This window comes from Corylus avellana, chromosome 7, assembly GCF_965113065.1.
Source record: "Corylus avellana chromosome 7, dhCorAvel1.hap1.2, whole genome shotgun sequence".
Classification (NCBI taxonomy): domain Eukaryota; kingdom Viridiplantae; phylum Streptophyta; class Magnoliopsida; order Fagales; family Betulaceae; genus Corylus; species Corylus avellana.
The window spans coordinates 21,078,316-21,096,825 of record NC_142496.1 but is presented as its reverse complement, the minus strand read 5'-3'; the positions used below and the strand labels follow the sequence as shown (position 1 = coordinate 21,096,825).

At 32.6% G+C, this 18,510-nt stretch overlaps 1 protein-coding gene across 1 annotated transcript; it reads left to right on the top strand.

Moving 5' to 3' along the window:
• Nucleotides 1-3,003: 3,003 nt before the first annotated feature.
• LOC148584653 (aminopeptidase M1-like) lies at nucleotides 3,004-10,997 on the top strand. Its single transcript, XM_088518060.1, has 19 exons — nucleotides 3,004-3,335; nucleotides 3,456-3,601; nucleotides 3,979-4,081; nucleotides 4,346-4,532; nucleotides 4,615-4,708; nucleotides 4,878-5,028; nucleotides 5,334-5,438; nucleotides 5,527-5,643; nucleotides 5,754-5,867; nucleotides 6,916-7,098; nucleotides 7,240-7,522; nucleotides 7,604-7,725; nucleotides 7,804-7,901; nucleotides 8,708-8,885; nucleotides 8,965-9,079; nucleotides 9,160-9,227; nucleotides 9,341-9,415; nucleotides 10,402-10,479; nucleotides 10,648-10,997. The coding sequence occupies exons 1-19, from the start codon at nucleotides 3,120-3,122 to the stop codon at nucleotides 10,831-10,833; spliced, it is 2,619 nt and encodes an 872-aa protein (XP_088374186.1). The 5' UTR covers nucleotides 3,004-3,119; the 3' UTR covers nucleotides 10,834-10,997.
• Nucleotides 10,998-18,510: the final 7,513 nt, after the last annotated feature.

The following is an 18,510-nucleotide window of genomic DNA, read 5'->3' as shown; positions in this document are numbered from 1 at the left end:
TCATTTGAATATTTTATTAGATTTTTTTCTTTTCTTTTTTTTCGTTTTGTGATTTACTCGAATATTCTAGCATTTTTTGGAAGTGTTGAAAGAAATTTATTTGATTGCATTAAATATTGAGTGAAATGTGTGTTTTATTTTGTATTAAAAAGAAGAGAGAAGATTTTGTTTATTTTACTCTGTATTTTTCTGAAATGATTAGAATTTTATGGGTTTTATTTGTATTACAATATAATAAGTATCACATCAACAATATTATATTTTGATCATCAGAATTCAAGTGTCCTTTTTTTTTTTTTTTTAACTTTTCATTAAGTAGATGTTTGGTACATTTCAAAAAAAAAACAAAACAAAAAAAATACATGTTCAGTAATTTACTGGTGTATAACCTTTAGTATGTATTTTCACACACCTATTTTAACTTAAGGAAATTATATATAAACTCCTTAGGTTAACGCGTTTTTATTAAAAACTCCCTATTCAAAAATTGACTCCCTAGGTCAATCGAAAGTACAATAAACTCCCTACAGTTAAAAATTTGTAACAGTCGTTAGTGCTACTCAAAACTCCCCGCTTTACCTCAATAAAATATTAATTTTTTTATTAATTTAATTAAAAAAGTTAAATCTAAAAAAAAAAATTAAAGGATGGCCAAGGGCCCCCAACCCCTATGGGGTGGCTTACGGCCACCCCAGGGGTGGTGTGCCCACACCCCTAGGGTAGCTTGCGGCCACCCCTAGGTGGTTTGGGGTGGCTTGCGGGCAGTGGCGGATCCAGGACTTAATTCTACCAGGGGCGTCAATAAAATAATAAAATATAATGATAAAAAATTTTTTTCTTTATATATTATATTTTTATTATAATATGATAAATACAATAAAAAAAAAAATTATACCACAATATATGTATCACAAAAAGCATATTTATATACTAAATTGATATATTAGTTACCATGTAGGCACTAGTACAAAAGTAAAGGAAAATACAAAATACAAAGTGCCTAAAATTGCATTCTATGCGGTCTTAGAAAAACAAAATGCGGTCTTAGAAAAACAAAATCATCAAGTATCAAATCTGAATCGAAGCTTTCAGCAATTTCCCTTTCAATGTAAACAAGTAAATTATCTTCAAGAAATTCATCTTCCATTTTGTTACGAAGTATTGTTTTAATAATTGTTTACTTCTCATACTCTAATGATATTATAATAAAATTATTAGCATATTCCGAAATTATTAGCATATTCCGATAGCTATTAGCCTAAAATGAATTAATAAAAAGAACAAATCTAAGATTGGCAATAATCTTTTGAAACTCATTGATGCTTGACAAAATCCCAAAGTATAAAAAACACACCAAACAACAACAAAAAATAGCAATATTGTTTTAGAATAAGATAAACAAAATGATGAAAATGAGAGATATATCTCAATTAAAAAGCTTAAATTATAACAAAGACAAATCAAGACGTTAATGGCTTTAATTATAAGCTTTACTCTCAACTTACTCGGTTGGGTACTTGGATTATGACAAGAAAATACCAAATATTGATAAATAAACATTAAATTTCTGGACTTCTTTTTTTTAATGTGAAACCAAGAAACCGAAACAGATGGAGGAGGTTTTTTTTTTTTTTTTTTTTTTACCTGGGGCAGTAAACAATTTATGCCAAAAAATTACGTAAAAAAATTTTTTTTAATTTTTTTTTACCAAGGGCGACCGCCCCCAGGTCGCCCCCTCTTCTCTCCGCCACTGCTTGCGGGCCACCCCAAACCCCCAATGGGGTGGCTTGCGGCCACCCCATGGGTGGTTATAGGTGCCCACGAGCCACCCCATAAGGGTTGGGGGGGAGGAGGATGGCTAGGGGTGACGGTAAATTTAATTTTTTTAAGATTTAATTTTTAAAATTAAATTAATAAAAATTTAATATTTTAATGAGGTAAAACGGGGAGTTTCGACTGTTAAAAATTTTTGACAGTAGAAAATTTATTGTAGTTTCGATTGACCCAGGGAGTCAATTTCCGAAAAAAAAACACCTAAGGAGTTTTTAATAAAAGCACGTTGACCTAAAGAGTTTATATATAAGTTAACTTATAATGAAAAGTAAGCATTTAAGTTTTGAAATTAAATTATAATGAAGAATCACGCATAGCGCGTGTTATGTGCTAATTTCACATAAAATCTTAACGGATGGGGGTGATTGGCAAAAATCAAAATATCTATACATCAAAGTGAGAGTTTTTAAACTTTGAGAGTTTTTACAAAAGGCGTGGCATTTTACAGGTAATCCAATTTTTGTATTCACTCGACGCTTCATTGGTGGAAGAAGTAGGAGACAAAATATCGACTAATGTTATAAGTCTTCCTATAGTCTTTCTAGAGTCATCTCAAATGTGTTATGTCTTTTAAAATCACAAATAGATCAAAAGTCAATAAATTACATCTCAAAATTAACGGTAATTTTAAAAATCACATCACATTTGAGATGATTCTAGGAGTACTATAGAAAGACTCTAGCATTACTCCAAAATCTCTCTCTCTCTCTCTCTCTCATTTTTTTTACTCATTTCCCATTTAATCTCTTTTTACGGCACATTCGTCTTTGTATTGACCGTTAAATAACTGTTATCCCAATTTTATATAGTCCTATAACCGTTTATTAAATAGGCGGATGCCTTGCCGGAGAAGCAATCTATATAAATTCCCACCCATCAGCTCTTCTTTCGCGCCACCACATCGCTCTCTGTAACAGATCTTTTCAGCAAGTAGTCTGGAAGTGGGGAAAAGGAAGAAGTGGAAGGTTGTGGCGATGATGGGCTGGATTCTGTTAGATGGGTTGGTTGAAATGTGGTTAAGTGACGTGGGCTTTTCTTAGTTAGTTGGTTGTAACGGTCCAGTAGTAATTGTCTACAGCTTGGCTCATTTTAGTTGTTTTACTTGTATAAAAGGCCAAGGCTTGTTAATGAGAATTATTCAGACGTTTTGGCTCTCAATTGTTCTAAGAAGTAGTTAAAATCTCTTAGTTTCCTTGGTTTCGTTAACTCTGTAGAAGTAGAATCTAACACTCTCACTTATTTCTACCCTGCTTATAGTAAAACCAGAGAAACACAGTAGTGCGACTATGGAGCAGTTCAAAGGCCAACCTCGCCTCCCAAAATTCGCCGTCCCGAAACGCTACGACTTACGCCTCAAACCGGACCTCTCCGCCTGCAAGTTCGCCGGCTCTGTCGCCGTTGACCTCGACATCGTCGCCGATACCAACTTCATCGTCCTCAATGCCGCCGACCTCTCTCTCGTTACCGGCTCCGTTTCGTTCGCCAACAGAGGCTTTTCTAAGGTATCCCCTATGGTACCTTTTTAAGCGAGACTGAGTTTTGATTTGATTTGATTTTTTTTTCCCCGAGGCATCCAACCGTACTGCCGTTGATGCTTAATGAATGAATCATATTTTGGGCAGGTGTTGGAGCCTTCAAAAATTGATTTGGTTGAAGCAGACGAGATTTTGGTTTTGGAGTTCGCGGAGACACTTCCGATTGGGATCGGAGTTCTCCATATCGGGTTTGAAGGAACTTTGAACGACAAAATGAAGGGGTTCTACAGAAGGTAGAATTTAATGTGTTATATTTGTTGATGAGAAGATTAAATGAATAGAGTTTTTTTAAGCTTGATACAATAATCTATTTCCTCTGTTTGTTAGCTTCTGTTTGAAAGAACTTAAAATCTCAGAGTTGAAGTATTAGCACCGAAGCTTTAAGCGGGACTGATATAAGAACGGAATTTAATTAGAGTTTTTTGATAAATACAACCATTGAAGTCTGGAATCATTTCTATGCTACCTTTTATAGTGCATTTGGTAAGAAAATAATGTGTGCTAAAAAGGAAGGATTTGGTGGTGACAAGTAGTGTTGGGATACGGTTGTGATGATGACAATTTTATTAATTATGTGTGTATATATTTGAGTTATTTTATTTTCTTTCAGTACATATGAGCATAATGGTGAGAAGAAGAATATGGCAGTTACGCAGTTTGAACCGGCTGATGCTAGGCGATGCTTTCCGTGTTGGGATGAACCTGCTTGCAAGGTGTTGTAATCTCTCTCTCTCTCTCTCTCTCTCTCTGTGTGTGTTGATTTAAGCTCTTGTACTTCTTTGCATCTTATGCTTTTTTTTCTTTTTTTTGATGGTCTTTGCATCTTATGCTGAAATCAAATCTTAACTCCCATCCCACTTCATAATGCTTGCTTCGATTGTTGTGGCTAAATAATTTTGGGACTGAAAGTAGAAATGCCTGATTGTGTTACAAATGAATGCAAACAAAAGCTAATTTGGCTCTTCTTCCCAATGCAGGCTACATTCAAAATCACATTGGATGTGCCATCTGAACTAGTAGCTCTTTCCAACATGCCAATTGTTGAAGAAAAAGTGGATGGGCATCTGAAGACAGTTTCATATCAGGAATCACCATTAATGTCTACATATTTGGTGGCAGTGGTTGTTGGTTTGTTTGATTATGTGGAAGATTGTACATCTGATGGTAAAATCAAACACTGTGCCCATTGTTTCTTATGGCAGTACAGCCCTTGTTCTTGATAGTGTAATCTTACATCTGTATACAGGGGTCAAAGTTCGAGTATACTGTCAGGTTGGTAAGGCAAATCAAGGGAAATTTGCATTGACTGTTGCTCTCGGAACACTTGAATTCTACAAAGAGTAAGTTGTCCTGTCAATTACTGCAAAATTGTTGAGCACTAGTCAAAGCATTAGCTAAAGACTATGTTTAATTGGACACTGGAATGTGATTACTGGTTATCGGTTAGTTCCATTTTTGTACTTATGCTGCATTATCTGGAATTCAAACTAACCATGATAAAATGTACAGATACTTTTCCGTGCCTTACGCTCTACCTAAATTGGATATGGTTGCAATCCCTGATTTTTCTGGGGCCATGGAGAATTATGGTTTAGTTACATACCATGAAATAGCTTTGCTCTATGACGATCAGCATTCTGGGGCTGCCAATAAGCAGAGGGTAATGTGGGTAATGCTATACTCACCCCATTATCCCTCTCCAATCCCCTCAAAGCTGATGTGACATGGTCACCCCAACCAGAATACCAATCCCCATACCCAAATGCCATGGGGATCATGCCACATCAGTTTTGGGGGATGGGGTAGGAAGGGGATAATAGGGTGATGAATAGAATTATTCGAGTATTGTGCATATTTTGAATGTTTCTCTCTTTGTTAGAATTTAGTTTGACTAATTTAATATGGAGCTGTTGTTTCAATAACACCCCACAGAATGTTTAATTGTTATTTTTGGCTGCTAAAAAGGTTGCTACTGTCATAGCTCATGAACTGGCACACCAGTGGTTTGGCAATCTTGTAACGATGGAATGGTGGACTCATTTGTGGCTGAATGAGGGGTTTGCAACATGGGTATATTGCATTGGTCATGTCTCTTTATATTACCATACCTAATGACCACGTGCTTGGAGATTATGTATCTGTTATTATATTTGTACAGATTAGCTATTTAGCAACTGATAGCTTGTTCCCAGAATGGAAAATATGGACTCAGTTTGTTGATAAATCTACAGGCGGTCTTAGACTGGATGGCCTTGCAGAGTCCCATCCCATTGAGGTAATTTGCATGGCTCTTTTCTTTTCCTGGGTATAATCAGCCATAAGGAATCACCGAATCAGTATCATTACTTTTTTGATTATAGGTGAATTTAAGCATATTTCTTTTAGGTGGAGGTAAATCATGCAGGTGAGATTCATGAAATTTTTGACGCAATAAGTTACAGTAAAGGTGCATCTGTTATTCGGATGCTGCAAAGCTATCTTGGTGCTGAACCCTTTCAGGTAGGTCATTAGGTTTATTACTTGTATGTGTTTCTTGTACAAGTTAAGGTATTTCTTATGATTGAAGAGACTTTGTTTTTCTCTTTTTGCTTCTTTTTCTCCATCTCAAATTGGCATGAAACTATGTCATAGAAAACCTTAAAAAATGAAGCCTTCCTCCATACATATAAAAGTAGGCAATAGGAATCTTCTTATTTTGAGTTCTGAAGAGATTAGAGACATTTTGCTCAGAAAATAGTTGAATGGTGATGTGGGAATTAGAATTTATTTTATGAAAGAGGTTGAGATAACCATTAATGTGATGACTACTTTGTAATTAATTATTTGAAAAGTAGTCAATTCTAGTTATATAAAAGAAAAAAGTAGTTATTTATTTAAAATGTAGTCAATTCTACTTATATATATATATATATATATATATATATAGAGAGAGAGAGAGAGAGAGAGAGAGAGAGAGAGAAATAATTCGAAATTATATCTAGTTGATATCTGGTGACTTAGCTTCAGCTAGATTAGCTGCCAATGTCATCCCTGGCTGCTAAGTATTATTCAAATAAATGCTGTTGAGGTTTGTTCTTTTTCAGTTCCATCTGTGCCAACCAATCATCTTCTTTGATTTATGGGATTGATTTTTCAAATGACAGTTTATGGATTTATTGGTTTAAAGCATAATGGAGTTGAATGTGATGGTTGTTGGTTCTGGATATCATTACTAAGAATATCCATATTAGAAGGTAAGATGATATCAATGCTTTCAAATAAGGGATCAATTCTGTGTATGAAAGTAACAAATTATGGTACTTTTTGCCTCCATATGCATTGGTAAGGAAATATAATGTCAGTGCAGAGATGGTTTTTTTAGATCTGATCGTAAGTCTGATAAAGAAATTTAGAATTATAATAGGGCTTGCTCATTTGAGAAATATTTCTATTGTAATTGTGTCAAGTCCTTTTTTTTTCCTTGCATTTATAAGTTTTATTTCCTGGTTTTAGTTAACTGTTTTTGCTCTTATTATTTTTTGTTTTTCTGATTTGTTTATGTAATCAGAGGTCACTTGCTTCATATATAAAAAAATATGCTTACTCAAATGCGAAGACAGAAGATTTATGGGCTGCCCTTGAGGAGGGATCTGGTGAGCCTGTGAACAAGCTAATGAATTCATGGACAAAGCAAAAAGGATACCCAGTTGTCTCTGTCAAAGTCAAAGATCAGAAATTGGTGTTCGAGCAGGTTTCTTGTGTCTTATCTCTTTCATCTATTTTATGTTGAACTAACATATCTTAACTCAGATGCATAGTCAGCTGTTTCATTTCGTAGTGTTTCACTTAATAATATTTTGAGAACTTACTTAGATAAATATAATAATGGCAGTCGCAATTTTTGTCAAGTGGTTCCCATGGGGAAGGGCAGTGGATTGTGCCAGTAACATTGTGCTGTGGCTCATATGATGTGCGCAAGAATTTTCTACTGCAAACAATTTCTGAAACTCTTGATATCAAGGAATTCCTTAGTGATAGAAGCGGTGCAGCATCTGCTTGGATAAAACTTAATGTTGATCAGGCTGGTTTCTATAGGGTGAAATATGATGAGGACCTTGCAAGTAGACTCAGATATGCAATAGAGAGCAAATACTTATCTGCAACCGACAGATTTGGTAATTTGGATGTTTGTACTCATACTTGCTTTGTCCCATTGATGGCAGAAAAGCGAACTTAACAATAGCTTCCTTTAACAGGCATTCTCGATGACTCATTTGCCCTTTGTATGGCATGCCAGCAGTCTTTGACCTCATTGCTAACCTTGATGGGTGCTTACAGGGAGGAACATGAATACACCGTGATGTCTAATTTGATTAGTGTAATGGTCACATCCTTATCTTGTCTAAGTTTATTTCAGTTATGCTCTTAGTCCTAATTCTGGTCCCTCTGTTAACAGATAAGTTATAAAGTTGCAAGAATCGTAGCTGATGCGACTCCTGAGTTACTGGATGACATTAAACGATTTTTTATTAGTCTTTTCCAGTATTCTGCAGAGTAAGTTATTTTATAAATCAGTAATTGAAATTCCAACAATGGTCTGTGTTTTATAAGCCATTGGGTTTGCTTAGTATACTGTTATTTTGACATTAAGTGGTCTCTATGAAGTCGATTATATTCCATTTGATTAGGAGTAATGCTCTCTTTATGTTTTATTTCTTAAACATTTGGACAGTTGCTTTTGTTTTTCCTTTAGTGATTAGCTATCATGGTTTTCTTTTCTTTTTGCTCTTACTAGTTAGGTGGTTTCTCTTGTATACTCCATGTGTACTTAGGGGTTCCTTACGTATTTAATGATATCTCAATTACTTCTAAAAAAGAAATATTTTTTGTCTTAAACATTGATAGACATCTTTAATGGAGAAAAAAAAAGACCAAATAAAAAAAACACACAATTATGTTCACCTAATATTGTAGGGATAAGCTGACAGATTTTTAGCCTAGGATCTAGTATGTAGATATTTCTCACATCAGGCAATTTGTATATGCATGTTTATCTCTCATACTTGAAGATACTTTATGGATACATATTCAAGAGAAAGTTTGTCATACATACTGTTGATTATTGTCAATAAAAGTCTCCTTTGAAGTCACTAATGCAATTTGTACTGAACTAGCTGAGAAAGGTTCTAGAATGTAAGAAAAGTTAGGGCGGAAACAGTCTTTAATTTATACAATACCTTACAAGCGAATAGGAACCTTGTGTGTATTGCTGACCCATACAATAAGCACTCAAAAACTTCCGTTGAGCAAGATTAGCTTTCTTCTATTTATTTTTCTTTTATGTTTGCATTTCTTTGCAGGAAGCTTGGTTGGGAACCTAAGCAAGGGGAGAGTCATCTAGATGCAATGTTGAGAGGAGAGATTTTGACTGCCCTTGCTGTGTTTGGAGATGATCTGACACTAAATGAAGCAAGTAGGCGTTTTCATGCTTTCTTAGATGACAGAAATACATCACTTCTCCCTCCTGACATAAGAAAGGTTGGTGAAGGAAACATTGGTCAATTTCTAGTATTTCTCCATTTACAATTCCTATGGATGTTTATGGACTGGCTTGCAGGCAGCATACGTGGGTGTAATGCAGAGAGTCAGCACCTCAAACAGATTGGATTATGAATCTCTGTTGAGGGTTTACAGAGAGACTGATCTGAGCCAGGAGAAAACACGCATTCTAGGTAATAACATATAATTAAAATGATGCAAGACCATCCGAATCTCTCTAGGATATTGGAATCATGTTTTTTTGTGCTTGTAGGTTCATTAGCATCTTGTTCAGATCCCAACATAATTCTTGAAGTTCTCAACTTTTTGCTCTCTTCTGAGGTATCTGAGTTTTATATAATTTTGGGTATCAAAATTTTTTCATACAAGTTGATAAATTATGGTCTGATGGAGCTTGGGATGCTGATGTGGACTTTATTTCCCATTTGATCTAGGTTCGTAGCCAAGATGCTGTTTTTGGACTTGCTGTTAGTATTGAAGGACGTGAAACAGCTTGGACATGGCTGAAGGTAATACTCGATTAGTAATGTTAAAAGGAAAAAGCATATTGCAGGTGAAGCATTACCAACATTCGTGCACATGCACTATATTTGTGTGATACTTAAAAAGAGACTGGTCTGAGATCTTGTATGTAGATTTAAGTAAATACAAGGGACAGGGTACTCACCTTCTTTCCTGGAAGAATAACCGGCATTGTGGTGCATCTCATACATTTGTTGCCGATAAAAAGGAAAATATATGGAGACTAGAATGTAGGGGCGGTGTGCTTTTATGTTCTGTATGGTATGCTAGGAAACATTAGAATAGCTTCACAACCCTTCTCCCCCTCCCCGTGCAAAAGAAGAAACAATGTGTTTGATAAATAAAAAGGTTATTTGTTGAGCTTAGACCTTTTCCATACTAAGACCAGTTTTTAGAAGAACTGCTAGAAATGTGTAAGTTGTCCACGTTTTTGGGGATTTAAGGATTGAGTAGCTGTGAAATCCAATATGATTGATGGGAATCAAATAAGTGAGTTCTGAAGAAAGATGAGATCTTTTCTGTGAATAGCAAGTGAATCTGAGGATTACATGCTTAAGGTGGACTGAGGACAATATCTTGTGGGAGCTTAGATTTCAGAATATTTCACTTTTTATATTGGAAATATAAAGTCAGGCCACATCTGTATCAGAATTGCTATTTGAAACACAAGTACAGTTTTACTTGAATCTTGAGCCATCAATCAAGGAAACCAACGGAAGTTGCCCTGATTGTTGTTCAGAAATTCTATGATGCTAGTCTTTAGCAATTCTTTCTTTAGCTTATTGTTGCTGAAATCTGCGTATAACATGAAGGAAAGGGAAACTTGTTCTGGCCTTTTGTGGCAATGCGCCCCTTGTCTATTATTGTGTTCAGCATACCTGTAATCTCTCACAGGGTTGATTTGAAGAGACCATTGAGGGATGGATAAATACCATTTTTTTTAAAATCCCTTTTAAATATGATCATAATACAGGATAAATGGGAGTATATTGCAAAAACCTGGGGTGCTGGATTTCTAATAACTCGCTTCGTCAGTGCAATTGTCTCACCGGTTTGTCTCTCCCTCCCTCCTCTCTCTCCCATTGTTAATTCCACAAGTATCAATTTTTGTCCTTTGTATCCCAATTGCAAATGTTATGCAGAATGCAAAGTTAAAAAGAACTAGTTATTGATATGCTCATCAGTTTCCTTTTCTTGTTTGGTTCGCTCTCTCCTCCAGTTTGCTTCACTTGAGAAGGCCAAAGAAATAGAGGAGTATTTTGCAAGCCGTTCTAAGCCGTCAATTGCTAGAACCTTGAAGCAGAGCATTGAGCGAGTTCACATTAATGCAAATTGGGTTCAGAGTGTTCAGAATGAGAAGCATCTTGCCGACGCAGTGAAGGATTTGGCACACAGAAAGTACTAGGTGACACTTCGCCTTTGTTCTAAAAAATGAAAGCAATCAGATCAAATTTCACTACTTTCATAACTTCAAATCTGCTGGAACATGTGTGACAATAATGAATCAGGGACATAAGTTACCATTTGTCTATCGATTATATATCTTCTGAAGTTGGATTTTTCTGATTATGGCTTTTGTCTTGCATGGATGAAACTGAAGGGGTTGTTTTTTCCTTCTTATACTTGGTGTTGGCGCATGTTTCCCGAAATTAGCCACAGTTAAAAATGTTTTCTTTTAAGCATGAAGGAAAAGCCAATGGATAGTATTTAATCCACTGCTCAGCAAGAGCCTCCTCTCTAAGAGGGGACAGTGGTGGGTTCTTTTCCAACTTTATAATATATTTCATTGACTATTCTTTTTCATTGCACCAAACACAATATTTTTTAAAAATCATTTTATACCGAAACAAATAGAGCTTAAAAGAATGCCAATTCCCCACCTTATTCATTCTGTGTCACTCTTATGTTCTTTTAAGAATTATGTGGCTTTTAAAATTATCATTGTGGTTATAATTGATTATTACTGAATTTTAATCAAATGGTAATTTTAAGAGTCATATCATTTTTTGAGGGACACGAGTGACACGAGGAGTTTATAGAATTACTCTATTAGTGGCGTAACTCTTAAGTCGCTCTTCTTTCTAAGAGCCCTGGTTCTCCACATGGCGACACTGTTGTAGTACATCATGTGCTCGAGTTAGATGCTAGGATGAAATTTAAGCATGCGAGTAAGAGAAATATGGTTAATTACTTACGATTAAATTTTAAAAAAAAAATAAAAAAAAAAAATTTTCTTAAAAAAAAAAAGGATTGAGATAAGCTTTTCCTTTCTTTTGATATCTAAAAAAGTAGAAACATTAACTTTTCAATTTCCACTCAAAAAAATCGTTACTCTTTTCACCTTGATAGTTCATATCACATCAACGTTTCTCAATAAAATAAAATTAAAAAAAATAAATAAAAAATCCTCTTAAAATTATTGATCAAACACTACAAAGGAGGGCTTTTAATTTGACTTCGACTTTAATGTTCGCTCCGTATCCTTGGGGCTGGGCCCGATAAAAGGAAAAGAAAAGGGATCCAAAGAAAAGAGAGACCCATACATAGACTTTCACTTCAACGTTCATGTCACAATGTGTAAGTTTCGAAGTTACGTATCCTGTGGACCTAACGAAAGGGCCCAACAAAAAAAAAAAAAAAAAAGGTTAAATGTAATTTTAGTACACGTGGTTTTGGCCAAAATCAACATGTACTTCTGTCGAGGTTCCATTCATTTTTTGACAGGTGACCCTCCATTGGGTCTTGTGACCTATCGTGGGATGACCCTCCGTAGAGTCACTTGTGATCCATTGCAAGTTACCTTTTGTGATCCATAATGGGAACCGATGACCTGTTAGAATTTTTAGAATTTTGTTTTTTAAAAAAACATTGCATTTTGGGAATCATATATATATATATATATATATATAAACGCCGAATCACTTTCAGAAGTGTCTTAATATTGCGACCTGTGGCATGAACCCTTTTTTATTTTAATATTAAACCAATTTTTTAAGACATAATTCGTGAATTGATTTTTTAAGAATAAATCGGCTCTTACTTAAAAAACTAGTCATATATATATATATAGAGAGAGAGAGAGAGAGAGAGAGAGAGAGAGAGTTTTAGATAGGAGAGACTAATATCATGACATGTGGCGTTCTATTTAATTGTCAAATTATTATATAATGAAACTGTGCGTTTGAGTTTTTTTGAGTTTTAAATAGAAGACGGTAATATCGTGACATGTGGCATTTCATTTATCTGACAAGTAATAATTATTAAAAAAAAACTGTGCTTTAAATTTTCAAAACACGTTATTATCACTTTATCCCCACATTATCTAATATATATAATAAAGGAGTTTTCAAAATAAGATACTTGAGATGAAAGTGAAACATTGTTAGTTTAGTTAACCGTCTTCTCAGTTTTCTTTTATATCGGTGTAAACATTGGAAACATCAAATAACCGTCCAATTAAACAATGTGATCACAAACCTTCAAGTTTTCTACCCACATTCTTCAAACACCCCAAATACCGAATAAGAATCCATCGTCTCTCTATTCCTCTCCTCATCCCCACTATTTATTAGTCTCCATATAACTCACCACCTTCTACCGCAAGTAAGATTGGTGACTGCAACCAAAAGCATGGCTACGAAAGAAAAAGCTCTTGAGTCTTGATGATTACACTAAAGATGGGACGGTAAATCTAAGAAGGAATCTAGTCCGTAGATCCAAGCGTAGTGGATGAACTGCTTGCTCCTTTATTGTTGGTAATCTAATTTCTATTTGCTTCCTTCTCTGTCTCTCAAAGGCTGAATGTCCATCCAGCCTTAAGGATTTGGTTATCCACAGTCCACTTGATTCGTGTATCCCTTTTAGGATCATCCGATCATATACGTGTTGGGCTCCTCAAAACTTGGAAGCCAATTAATTTGCTCCATTAATTATATTGTTATAGTAACCATCCTTAATAATGTTCTATAATCACTATGCAAATGTTTCAATGAAAATTTTTATTTAGTTTCGTTTTTCTTCTTCTTTTTTTTTTTTTCTTTTTCAAGCATTCATTTCATATTGTTGTGAGTGTAGTATTCTTTTTAATAGATTTTCTTGGTTATGTAATTATACTATTTACTATTGCATTCTTTGATCGCATTCTTTGATCATACTCTTTAGTTAAAAGAATTACACATAGTATCATGTAGTTAAGCAAATTCAGAAAATGCACTCCTACTTTAATGTCAATCACATATTTTAGGGCTTTTCCTGTGTTCATTTTTTCTTTCTTTTTGCCATGCCTTGGAAAAAATAATGAAAATTTTGTAGGACGATGTTTAACAACGGGAATTAATGCAAAAGTCACAAAATTGTACATATGTTATTTGGAATTTGAACACAATGTCTTCAAAGGTAGTTACTACTATTATTTTTATTTTAAGTCTTAAAAAAAAAAAAAAAAAAAAAAAAACCCTCATTTACCTAAAAAAAAAGTTATACAGACTATTTCAAAACAATTAATGTCACTAAAACTATAGCTATAATCCTTGTTAATCATGTTTGTAAATATTGAATATAGGTAATTACTTATCATTATCTAAAGTGATTTTTACTATTTGTTCTTTGTTTTTTTTGGGATTACAACGTTATTTTTATAGTCTCTTGAATTAATGTTTTAAAATATTGAATACATGTGATTTCTTTTGCTTCATTGAGAACTCAATTGCGATACGCGTAGATATATTTTTATAATTTGAAAGACATGTATTTAGTTGAAATATGATGTTAACAATATATTATGCTAATATTTCACTTTTTGCTTAACATAATATTATATGTTCTATTTGAATTGAATATAGAAATTTGTTGTTAAATGTTTTTGGTCTTTAGAGCAACACATACATGGTTTATATTTGTAAATGATTGCTACAGAACCTTCCGCTTCATTGTTATTTGTTATTGTTGCTTTCTTTTCTCTAATAAACTTAAAGGTTTTGTGTTCTTATGTTCCCAATGTTTCTCTTTATCTCTAAAACTCCCACCAACATCACCAATTGGATTCTCCTCCAAGAGGTAGTTGAATTTGTGTATCATTTCACCTATTTTTCGTTTTCTTTTGACAACTAACTTTTTGTTTCAAACTTTTTGTTTTTTTTTTTTTTTTCATTACCTATTGATTCGATAAATATAAGAATTTGGGATCTAAAAACACAAAACTATCATCTCTTTAATCTTTTACACTCTTTTGATATTTTTTTCCCATTATAATAATAATAATAATAAATATTATTATTATTATTATTGTTGTTGTTGTTTCACCGTCTCTTTTTAATATGAGTTTGTTATATTTTTCATATTAAAGCTTTATAGAACGCCTTTTTTTTTCTTTTTCTTTTTTCCTACTTCCTACTTGAAACTTTTTTTTTTTCTTCCTGTCATTTATGCATCCACTAATTATTATTTTTTTGTTTCCTTCCTGTCATTTTTAAAAACAATCCGTGCATTGCACGGGTCTCAAGCTCGTTAGCATAATTAATGACATTTAATTATATTTCAAGAATTTTTCATATATAAATTATTTAATAAATTAAATATTATCATTGTCCAAATCAAATAAGGAAACAAATAATATAAATCAAATCATATCATATATCATATATAATAGTCGAAGCCTTCTTTTAAAGTGCCTTCGAATCGCGACATGTGGCGTGAACCAATTTTTTTTAAAGACTAAACCGATTTTTTAACTCATTATTTTAAAAAGAAAATAGTTAAAAATTGAACGGTTCATATTTTTGTTATCTCTCTATCTCTCTTTTTTTCCTCTCTCAACGTCTCTCTCTCTCTCTCTCTCTCTCTCTTCTCTCCAAGTCATTTACTCTCATTCCACATCTCTCTCTTAAACCGGTTCATATCTCTCTCTCTCCCCTTTTTCTTCCTCTCTCTCCACGTCTCTCTCTTTTTTCTCTCCAAGATTTTCACTCTCATTCAACATCTCTCTCTCTCTTAATTTCAAAAAAAAAATAAAAAATCTCTCCATCCACTCTCCAACATTAATATCTCTCCTCTTTTTTCTCTCCATCTCTATCTTTCTCTTTCTCCACTCTCCAACATTAACAAAAACATAATCTATTGGCCTAAAAATTCAAATTGGAGGTAATTATTCTTCTTAACCTTTTTTTTTTTTCTTTTTTTTTTTCTTTTTTTTTTTTTTTTTCAGACCAACAATGTTTTAACATATTCTAATTTATATAAATTAAACTAAAATTAAAGGTCTTATGTTTTAATTCATTTGAATGTCTATAGAATTTTTTTTTTTTGTGTGTAATTTACTCGGATTTTCAAGCATATTTTCATGTTTTTTTTTTCTCTACTTTTGAAAGCAATATTATTTTGCTTTTTTTTTTTTTTAATATTTGAAATTATATAGGTTTTATTTGCATTGAAATAAGATAGATGATTTATTTGATTGCATTAAATCTTGATTGAAAGACCAATTTTTTTTAAAGACTAAACTGATTCTTTAACTCATTATTTTAAAAAGTGAACAGTTAAAAATTGAATGATTCATATTTTTGTTCTCTCTCTATCTCTCTTTTTTTCCTCTCTCTCAACGTCTCTCTCTCTCTCTCTCTCTCTCTTTTTTCTCCAAGTCATTCACTCTCATTCCACATCTCTCTCTCTTGAACCGGTTCATATCTCTCTCTCCTTTTTTTCCTTTTTTTCCTCTCTCTCCACGTCTCTCTCTCTCTTAATTTCAATATATATATATCCCTCTACTCTCCAACATTAATATCTCCCCTATTTTTTCTCTCCATCTCTATCTTTCTCTTTCTCCACTCTCCAACATTAACTAAAACATAATCTATTGGCCTAAAAATTCAACTTGGAGGTAATTATTCTTCTTAACCTTTTTTTTTTTTTTGTTCAGACCAACAATGTTTTAACATATTCTAACTTATATAAATTAAACTAAAATTAAAGGTCTTATGTTTTAATTCATTTGAATGTTATGGATTTTTTTTTTTTTTTTCTGTAATTTACTCGGATTTTCCAGCATATTTTTAAGTTTTTTTTTTTTTTTTTCTCTACTTTTGAAAGCAATATTATTTTGCTTATTTTTTTTAAATATTTGGAATTATATAGGTTTTATTTGTATTGAAATAAGATAAATGATTTATTTGATTGCATTAAATCTTGATTGAAAGATTTTGTTTTATTTTGTATTCATAAATTTTTTTTTTCTCAAATGTTCAGAATTATGTGAATTTTATTTGTATTTAAATATAACCTTTAGCATGTCTTTTTATTGAAAGAGTGATGATTGATTTTTTAACATGACTATTTTAGCCTGTAATTAATAATAATTTAAAAAAATGAAGTTGCATTTAAGTTTTAAAATCAAATATAATAAAGAACCATGTGCATAGTGCGAGTTATATGCTAGGGTATCTATGTATAAATAGATACATAGATACTTCTTCATTTTTGTAGAGGTAACCAAAAAGAATTTTCCTTCCAAAATGCTTCTTCTTCATTTTCGTAGAACGCTTATCATATCATTTTTGGATTTATCTTTGTGTATCTATGTTGTTGAAGCATTTTTTGTCGAGCCGTCTCTAACCAGCGATCCTCGGGCTCCTATAAAATAATAAGAGCGTCAAAGGGGTCTACGGGCCTTTTGAAGTGCCTTCAAATCGAGACATGTGGCGTGAACCAATTTTTTTTAAAGACTAAACCGATTTTTTAACTCATTATTTTAAAAAATAAATAGTTAAAAATTGAACGGTTCATATTTTTGTTATCTCTCTATCTCTCTTTTTTTCCTCTCTCTCAACGTCTCTCTCTCTCTCTCTCTCTCTCTCTCTCTCTCTTTTCTCTCCAAGTCATTCACTCTCATTCCACATCTCTCTCTCTTAAACCGGTTCATATCTCTCTCTCTCTCCTTTTTTTTCCCTCTCTCTCCACGTCTCTCTCTCTTAATTTCAATATATATATATATATATATATATATATATATATATATATATATATATATATCCTTCCACTCTCCAACATTAATATCTCCTCTCTTTTTTCTCTCCATCTCTATCTTTCTCTTTCTCCACTCTCCAACATTAACTAAAACATAATCTATTGGTCTAAAAATTCAACTTGGAGGTAATTATTCTTCTTAACCTTTTTTTTTTTTTCCAGACCAACAATGTTTTAACATATTCTAATTTATATAAATTAAACTAAAATTAAAGGTCTTATGTTTTAATTCATTTGAATGTTTATGGATTTATATATCCTTCCACTCTCCAACATTAATATCTCCCATCTTTTTTCTCTCCATCTCTATCTTTCTCTTTCTCCACTCTCCAACATTAACTAAAACATAATCTATTGGTCTAAACATTCAACTTGGAGGTAATTATTCTTCTTAACCTTTTTTTTTTTTTTTCCAGACCAACAATGTTTTAACATATTCTAATTTATATAAATTAAACTAAAATTAAAGGTCTTATGTTTTAATTCATTTGAATGTTTATGAATTTTTTTTTTTTTTGTGTGTAATTTACTCGGATTTTCCAACATATTTTTAAGTTTTTTTTTTCTCTACTTTTGAAAGCAATATTATTTTGCTTTTTTTTTTTAATATTCGGAATTATATAGGTTTTATTTGTATTGAAATAAGATAGATGATTTATTTGATTGCATTAAATCTTGATTGAAATATTTTGTTTTATTTTGTATTCATAAATTTTTTTTTTTTCTCAAATGTTCAGAATTATGTGAATTTTATTCATATTTAAATATAACCTTTAGCATGTCTTTTTATTGAAAGAGTGATGATTGATTTTTTAACATGACTATTTTAGCCTATAATTAATAAAACAAAAAAATGAAGTTGCGTTTAAGTTTTAAAATCAAATATAATAAAGAACCATACGCATAGCACGAGTTATATGCTAGAGTATCTATGTATAAATAGATACATAGATACTTCTTCTTCATTTTTGTAGAGGTAACCAAAAAGAATTTTCCTTCCAAAATGCTTCTTCTTCATTTTTGTAGAACGCTTATCATATCATTTTTGGATTTATCTTTGTGTATC